This window comes from Cupressus sempervirens, chromosome 5 (assembly GCF_028749045.1).
Source record: "Cupressus sempervirens isolate cs-2001-9-10 chromosome 5, ASM2874904v1, whole genome shotgun sequence".
Lineage (NCBI taxonomy): Eukaryota > Viridiplantae > Streptophyta > Pinopsida > Cupressales > Cupressaceae > Cupressus > Cupressus sempervirens.
The window spans coordinates 253,005,877-253,015,347 of NC_143122.1; the positions used below are offsets into that span (position 1 = coordinate 253,005,877).

The 9,471-nt window shown below is 27.4% G+C and overlaps 1 protein-coding gene across 1 annotated transcript; it reads right to left on the reverse strand.

The window, feature by feature from the left end:
• Window positions 1–3,077: 3,077 nt before the first annotated feature.
• On the reverse strand, window positions 3,078–9,259 carry LOC149555485 (endoglucanase 16-like). Its single transcript, XM_089829414.1, has 8 exons — window positions 9,065–9,259; window positions 8,606–8,818; window positions 8,231–8,431; window positions 4,521–4,598; window positions 4,046–4,198; window positions 3,784–3,892; window positions 3,524–3,687; window positions 3,078–3,425 (listed from the first exon to the last, which is right to left on the reverse strand). Exons 1-8 carry the CDS (start codon window positions 9,257–9,259, stop codon window positions 3,078–3,080), a joined length of 1,461 nt encoding a protein of 486 aa, XP_089685540.1.
• Window positions 9,260–9,471: the final 212 nt, after the last annotated feature.

A 9,471-nucleotide genomic window follows, 5' to 3' on the forward strand; every position in this document is an offset into this window, starting at 1 on the left:
CTACAAAAAAGGAATACAAAGAGTAAATAATATTTTAAAAAAAGAGTATATTTAGCACTAGATGAGAGAGTCATCTTTAAGAATATATAATTGTTTTAAAAAAAGTTGTAGATTTGATAGGGAAATTTTTAAGGGAGGAAAATAATTACTGATTTTTGACTTTAAGTACTTATAACAGAGAAACCCTGAATTGAAAACCAATATTTCTTTATTTTGCACTAGTTATATATGTCATCTAAGACATGTTTTGAAATCAAAGAAAACAGGATTATTCACATATAGTTGTTTTCTAGGATCAACACCCTATTATTTTAGCAACTAAAAAATGGACTTAAAAATTAAAAAATGTATAAATTCTTGCTCAAAAAGTTAAACATTATAGGCATCAAATTCATCCAATTTTACACATTTCATTAGTTTTAAATAAACCTCAAATTCTAAACACAAATGCCACTTTTTATGTCATTAAACTTGAACGATTTGTGTGTCGCTAACCCTATTCTTTATAAAAGTGTAACATAGGTCTACACTTTTACCATATCAACTTTGTTCTCCTTCTAGTATTTTGTAGAGGTAGAATAGAATACTGGTTAAAATAGATATTTTAGATTGATTCATTATTATATCAAGATATCTATATTTATTATATGTTGAACTCGTGATAATAAAATTTATCGTCAACTATCATGTTCAAAGAATATATAAGAATTTGATATTCATGTCTTCAAATCTAGTACTTGTTCTTATGGAAGTGAAGTTAATACACATATTTTAAACCATCTGAAAAAAATTATCTACATCAAATATATTAATGAAAATCACTTTTATTTCATATATCTATGCAAATAATGTGTAGTGTTTCTAGTTCCTCCATTTGGTAGGAATACTAATGGAATAATTTAACTAGTGCCAATATTTGATTTACTTTACCAATCAGATTTCAACTTTTTCTAACTCTATAATCTATTATATAGTTTAATTTTTATTACATATTTTTAGTGTAGAAAAATATTTATTATTTCAACTTTTATTAGCTCTTGCTAAAAGAGGTAAGGAGAAAAATAATTTTTTAGAAAAAAAATTACAAATAAATTAAAACATCAAACAAAATCAAATTAAAACATCAAACAAAATCAAACAAAATTACAAAATCCTTTCAAAAGTCACTCAATTAGAAATAAATACACTCTCAGTTCAAATTAAATACTTTTATCTTATCTTTTTGTCTTGATACTTTTATTTTTTATTTTATCAAATTTTTGTTTGTGAGACTTTGATTCCCTCCACCAAAGTAGCACATAAAAAAGTTTTCCAACCTATCGCTTTTGACCATGTGGGTCAATGAGCACAAATAGACCACTGCCAAGAAGGATTGTTATTCACCAAAAGAAAATCCTCCAATCTAACCAAATAACTTGGGAGAAAATTTTAAGGAGTCACAAATTATGAATTTTTTTTGCACAAATAGACCACTGTCATGAAGGATTGTTATTCACGAAAAGAAAATCCTCCAATTTAATGAAATAACTTGGGAGCAAATTTTAAGGAGTCACAAATTATTAAATTTTTTGACAATTTCTGTGACTTGCTTGGAAATGCACTCGAAGCAATACTTGAGCAAGATTTTTAAATTTAAATACTAATAAAATTTTACAATTAAATTTAAAGATATTTTTTATTTAAATTAAATATTACATTTTAAAGTATTTTTATTTAAATTAAACATTTTAACGATTGGACGTTTTTAGATTATAAAGTTATGTAGACATTATAATATTAAAATGGCTAGCATATATAAATTGATTTTAATAAAAAATATTGATAATATTTAAATTATGAATTTCATTATATTTATTTATGAATGGTTAAATGATTGTATTTTCTAAATAATTATTTAATATAAAAGACTTGACTTTTTAAAAGAGAAGATATAAAATATCTGACTCAAAAAATTAAATCGGAGAGAAAATCCAAACTCAAGTAAATTAACAAACATATTTATCTACATATTAAAACATGAGAATATGCTTAGATAAATTAACAAACTTATTTATCCATTGTATTTAGAGTTATGACATTTAAGTGATATTAGTGTTATTATTACATTGGAGAATCAACATACAAACATTATTTCTAACTAATTATTCTCTATAATATGGTAGATAGTCTCATCTTAGTTAAAGACTTCTTCATGTAATTTTCAGTTGTTAAATTTAATCTCATTTCACTATTCATAACAACTCGAGAACCATTACATATTAGGAAGGAACTATGACACTTTACATGTCTTGTTTAAATATTCCATTTTGAAACTTCTTAAGTCATTTAATATTCTTTAATTTTTAAAGATAAACTAATATAATAGTTAGGAATGCTCTTGAATGCTCTTGAATTTAAATGGATAATAATAAATTAGGGCATGTCTTTGAATGGACCACTCTAATCTAAATTTAAAGTAAACTATGTTTTACTTGAACACAATTGTTAGTACAAAAGAGAGAGTATCTCACCAATTTTAAAAAAAAAAAAAAAAAAAAAAAAAAAAAAAAAATATATATATATATATATATATATATATATATATATATATATATATATATATATATATATATATATATATATATATATATATATATATATATATATATATATATATATATATATATTCTACACTTTCAAATTATACGCAAGGTGATGCATAATTGATATTGTAGATTGGGTCTAGAAGCATAAAATATATAGAGATTCCTTAAGTCTAGAATAAGATTATTTTTCTAAATTCAGTGTATTAGTACACCAACTTGTACATTTATCTATAATTATAATAAAAGATAAAATTATGAGATGACTAAAATATATTTAAGTGATGTATTACTTATCTCAAAATATATTTAAAAAAAACTAACTCCCAATTCAAAATAATCTCTCAATATTAGTTAAAACCATTGAAAAATACATATTGAATTTTATGTATCAAATAAGATAGATAAAAGAAATCTATCTATAAGGATTCTTAGGTAAACTAAAATATAAATAATAATAATTATCTTAATATTCCATGCTAGTAGACCGATTAATCAGCATTGCCTATTATTTTTGCATGTAATGGAATAAAGTTTTGCAAGAACTCCAACAAGAGGAGAGTTTACATATGTTGTAGGTTCAAGCATGGTAAATTGAGACCTAATATCTGCAAAGTGGTCAGATCCATCTGGTCCTCCCACTACTGCCCCTATTAATAAATTTGGATTTGAAGTGTTTCTATGGAACCAATCATTATAGCCATCTTTGCATGAGATATTTTGTGGGTGTTCATGAATAGAAACAATAGATGCTCCTCTATGATGTGCTTGTTGTGGATATTTTTTACTATATCCTACCATGTATGATATATTCAAAGGGTTCCTCCCTAATAAATAATCTACCTGTAAACATTGAATATGAATTTAAAGTTAGAACTAATTTCATTATTATATAGCTACCATTCAAACACAATTAGCAGTACATTTTAAAAGTTAATTACCTGTATCTTGGCAAAATTCATAACATAGGCTGCTTTAAATTCAGCTTCTCCACAAAAAAAAGTTTTGTTATTACCATATAGTAGGTCACTATAAACTGCTAGTAGAAAGGAGGCACTAGTAACATATTGAGAATTTACATTATCTCTGATGTGCAACAACCCTCCTGTAGCAAAATGTAGATCAAAATATGTTAGTTTTAGAACTTGAATAAATTTATTAGGATTTTTTTAAACATAATGAATAATGAGCTTGAGGTTACCTGGTGTCCTACGAACTGAACGAATTGGACTTTTTGGAAGAAGTGAACATATGAAACTTTCAGCATGGCTTCTATAGCTTGAGAATTGTGAGTGTCCTTGGAAATATAACTAATTGATTCAAGGGATTAGTGATTTGCATAAAGTTGGAAAAAGTGGTATAGGTGATGAAATGAAATTGAAATGATGGGTAGTTTTAAGACATGGGTTAAATATCATGTTTATATAATTTTGCATCATAAAGTAAAATGGTAAATGACTTACAGTAGTGAGAAGTACTTGAGCTCCAGCATATTTGAGGTCCCAACTAAATTCAGTAACATAGGTGTTTAGATCATTATGTATTTTTATATAATCAGAGTATAATGTAGATTTGGTAGCTTTGTAAAGCCAAGATGCACCCCAAAGAAGCTCATCCTATTAAATTAAACATAACTTTGTCAATACTTAAAGCACATTAAATAATCAAATTTTGAGTTTCTATTATAAGTATTCCACAATCATGAATGCACAAATATCTTCTAGATCAAACAACATGAGTGGTTTTTCCTCAACATTTTGAATCATTTATATTGAATCACTACTAGGAGAAAAGATTATAGTGTTTTCTTTTGGTGATGAACATAATCTTTTCTCGAGATGATGAATTATTGTAAGTGATTCAAAATGTCAAGAAAAAATATCTCCCACCATTTTATCTAGAAGAAATATGTTTGTAATATTTTGACTTTTCACTTACCATATAACCAGAATAAGAACAATAAGCGGGACACTCTCCTTGGTAGGTGCCATTATATTTGTTCGCAAATGAAAAAAGCTGCAATCAAAATGGTGAAATTCAACAACTTGTATTAAAGAAACACTATTTTGATTTATTAAATAAATGATTTGAAATTTTTTTCTGTATATCTATTAAAATAACTCTTTAAACTAAATAAAATTATTTAGCAACCTCCACTATCATCAAATTAATTACATAGGTGCAACTCTAAAATTTGTTAAGTGATGTTATTTTTTGAAATCTTTTTATGCATATAGATATCAAGAAATGAGATTATCTTGTTGAGAGATGGACTTGTTCCTCTATCCTTTTCCTATATAAGTGTAGAGACTATTCACCTACATTTTATTATTTTCTCATTCAAAATAGGGTAGGGCCAAAAGCACAGTCTTTACCTTTCTAACATTCATGCTTAAATTTAGTAGCCTAGTAGCCTTAGTTTTCCTACATGAGCAAAATGTACATGACCTTGAGAACACATTCCTTTATAAAATGATAATGACCCTTCTAGGGAATATTAAATACAAACTAAAACGCACACACACACACACTTGGAAAACATTTTACTTTTAAGAAAACTATAAAGCACAAATCTAGTTTGTCTAAGATCAAATATCAAAAGAGAAAATGAATCCATGAATGTAGAGTTGAACCAATCCCATGGATTTGAATATAGAGAAGACCTAGATCTATCACACAAGTTAGGATATTTTATTAGTAGAGGGTCCACATTTCTTTAAAATATATCAACTAATTTATCAAATTTTAATCAAATGTGTGCTCTTTTTTTTCATAATACTCGGAAAACTTTGTGTGTCGCCATTGCATGTGACTCACTAGGTGAAAATTTAAAAGTTACTTACGTTGATCTTGAATAATAGAAAAATACTCTCTCAAAGAGAAGAGTCAACATAATGGTAGGGAGCTTAAAGGAAACCATCTTCATGAGAAAGGAGGACCTAATGAATGGTTTTGAGATTTATTTATAGAATTCTATAATATAATGTGAATTGAATCCATAGAATAAGGTGTTAATTTATAGCTCAAGTAATGCATCTAAATGTATGACCTCTAATTAATTTTTTATTGACACAAATTAATTTAATAGCTCACAATCATAATATTTTATTTGAAAATTTCTAAAGATTCTTCTTGTTATGTTGTTTCAAGTATTGTAGCATAATGCATTTGCATTTTGTTTTAGCTTTCTCAAAATGAATTCTTCCTAAACTAATCTCACTCCTAAATTCTTAGGATTGAAATTACTTGTACTATACTGAACGATAAATTTAAAGTAATTTTTTTCTTATTTTCTTGATTTTACCATTTCTAAATTTCTTTTTTACATAGAGGTTTAAATTTTGTTTATTGAATAAGTAAATTAACCTAAAGCACTTTTGTGTGTGTTCTTATGAGGATATCTTAAAGATAAAATAAATTATAAAATGTATTACTAGAAATGTCCTATATTTGATGTTATATCTTTGGTGTATATAAGCACATAATATTTGATCCTTTATTTTTGCAACCTATTGTTTATTGGAGTAAATTGCACAACATTATAGCAACACCTAAATAGAAACTAGCCTTGAAAATGTTTTATTAACACTCCTTAAAATAACTAATATTTGAATAATAGATTAGGGTAACTTATAATATATGTGGAGTTCATGATTCATTATTATGAGAAATTAGACAATATTGACAAAAAAATCATTTTATTATTATTATAGTTAATTATCTACACATTTAATCATTTTCCATTTCATGTAATCATATCGTTATCATCTATATATGTTATTATTAACACAATTGGCTTGTCATTAACTTAGTGAAAATATTTCTTTTCTAAAATTACTTTAGAAATAATTGCACTGTTTGCACCTTGCACCATATTCAATCTATATAAGAATACCTCTAGGAACAATCTTTGAGGTTTAGTTTGAGCCAAAATTGAAAGAGAGGTTATCCACTATTATTTGTAGTTTAAATTTTCTCATTTTATTGAACCCTTTTTACCCTCTTGAAAATAGTTCCTAGCCTCAAAGCTAAAGTTTTGTTTAAGTCCACTAATATTTTAAAGACCCAACATGTGTCAAATAAATAATTTATTCTTTGAAGGACCATAAATCCTAGAAAGTGATCTTAAAAAGTTGTATTATTTCTAGATATTTGTGTGATTATTATCCTTATAAAATAAAGACTAGTATAAATTAGAAGAAACTTTACTACAAAATGTATTTAGAAGGTTTGGGAATGCATCAAGTCACCTCTAGATTCCAAGAGAATGATTTCAACTAGAATTTCTTTCATGGTCTCCTACGATCTTACTTTTTATGACCAACCTTTTTCTAATGTCACTTGAGTTCATAAAGTTAAATAAGGTAAGTCATGTATTTATTAATTTTGTACTTATTATACAAACTTAGGAAGATGTAGCTATCATGGTTAAAACATACACATAAATATAAGCTTCACAAATAGAGTTTGGATCCTCTCAAACTAATATGGAGTTTATAGAGACATAATTGTTTCTTTGTGATTCAATAAAGAAAGGGTTAAGTAAAATATCTAACACTGTCATAGTGAGTTATAAAATCTTTGAGGGAATTTTTTTAACTCTCTCCTCTTTTAGCCATAGTTCAAAAACTAAATGTAAGGTAAAATCTACAATTGACTGAAATTTGATGCTATCATAGGTTTCAAATATTCTACTATATATCTCCAGACCTTAAACTCACTCAATATTCATGGTGTCTCTAGTATTATGTTCTTCCCATTAGACCTTACCTTATCAATTTCGATATTTCTACAACATCCATTATTTATGTCGACATTTGAAAATTATAAAGTTATTTCCTCATTTTTCTTATTAGATCAATAACTTGAAATTACATACAATCAAGTATTTCTAGATAGAAGTTTCTTCAACCTTATAATTATTTAAATAACTAGCTTAAGATTCTTATTATATTTGCACAAATTTGATACACTTTTAAAGTAAATATTATATTTTTCCAAAAAAAAAAAAAACTTTATTTCAATTTTAAAAAGTGGATGGATGTCCTTTTCTATTTGTATACCAAAATTATTTTATCTGTATGCTAGAAATCCATAACTAAGCCAATAAATTTCTCTATAGATTTCTCCTTTTGTATATAGCTCATTTAAAACCCTATAAATGTCCATTTCATTGTTTTTTTGTCATGTATCAGGGATACTTCCTCACGTAGTAACAATCATAAATATAACTATATGTGTATAGTAGTTGTTGAAGATGTGTCTATCATGGGTTCTCAGGATCCCTAAACTTTAGCATAGTGGCTGGTCCTCAAACATGAATATTAATTTGCATCTGTCCATAACTATGGCCTTCTTGGTTGACATAATAGTATCAAGTTTACTTGATTGGACCTTATTATTTCTCCTATTTGTATGAAACCTATTTACATAGAAGAATAAGAACTAAAACAAAAACAATGTCAATTTTAATAGAAATTGTTGAAGATTTATCACGGTCAGTAAGCAGATATGATGCCTTAACTATAACACCATGAAATGTCTATGTTTTCTCAATGTAAACATCGTTAGGTGCATGTGGTACAGAATCAAGAAGAGCATAGTGTTACTCATTCAATACAAGCTATAAAGAATCAATAATAACATACCGATTTAGAACGTTGAAGAAGAAGTCTTGAATAAGGAGCGTCTATTCCTCTAAAAACAATAGAGGAGGCAGCAAAGGCTGCAGCTGTTTCTGCTGCAATTTCTGATCCCGGGGTGTCTTTATCAATCTTGTAAAGAGTTCGAGGAGTATCCATATCCTCTGGACGCTCCCAACAATTGTGGTCTGCCACAGGATCCCCAACCTATGTTTTTCTCATTGAATCAACCACATTAACATATAGTTTTGCAAGGATATATTGAATGCTATTTTTTAAAATACACAATTATCTATTCTAGTAGATTTGAGTGATGTAAATAAAGTGTGATAACATTCAATATATGAATATACAATGAACACACTGATTGAGAATAAGTACCTGTGCCCATATCTGATTTGGAGTTTCAGTGGCCTTGAGAAAATAGTCAGTACCCCATTTGATAGCATCTCTTACATTCTGAATCTCTCCTGCAACTGTCAACTCTTTCTCATAATGCAATGCCCCCCAAGACAATGTGGTGATAGTGAATGCCATGGGAAGCCCATATTTCACATTATCGCCTGCATCGTAGTAACCCCCAGTTAGGTCAACCTGCATTTGCACACAATATTTTGTATGAAGTCAAGTAAACGATTTAAACATAAAATACTAAGTCTTAATTTATAGATGAAAAGTATTAATTAATCAAAATTAATATTTTTCAAAATTAAATTTTTTCTTAATATGTGATATTTAAGAAACAAATGTATATATATATATGAATATGTGAATATGACAATGAATCCAAATCTATTTCTTAATGAATCCAAATCTATCTCTTTTTCTTCTTTTACTTACATTTTGCAAACGCCCATCTGTGAGGCCAGAATCTCCTCTCCACTTTACTCTTTGAGATTTAGGGAGTTTACCAGATCTTTGGGCCTCTAGAAACAGGATAGACTTGGATAGAGCATCCTTGTAATCCAATTCTCCTTCAACCATATGCCACTCACCACAAAACATCAACAAGGCCAGTGATAGAAGCACCACCATGTTCTTACTCATATTTTTTTCTCTTAAGAACATAGAAAATCCGTGAAAAAACCTATGAGATTAGTTGACAATTTATATGCAGACCATGATTGGTATTTATATCTTTTCATTCACATTTGGAGGACGTGCACACCAATGTTTTGGTAGATTATTTTTAGATGAAAATATAGAGTACTCTTAGATATCGGTCATAGATTCTTAGAGTTTGTTCC

What these genes read in the sequence shown, in the direction of transcription:
- LOC149555485 (XM_089829414.1), bottom strand. Translation starts at nt 9,259, where the DNA reads ATGGTGGTGCTTCTATCACTGGCCTTGTTGATGTTTTGTGGTGAGTGG. An exon ending in CAAATCAGATATGGGCACAG is followed by an intron (nt 8,432 to 8,605) that starts GTACTTATTCTC and finishes AGAAAAACATAG; the next exon opens with GTTGGGGATCCTGTGGCAGA. An exon ending in TTCAGTTCGTAGGACACCAG is followed by an intron (nt 3,688 to 3,783) that starts GTAACCTCAAGC and finishes ATTTTGCTACAG; the next exon opens with GAGGGTTGTTGCACATCAGA.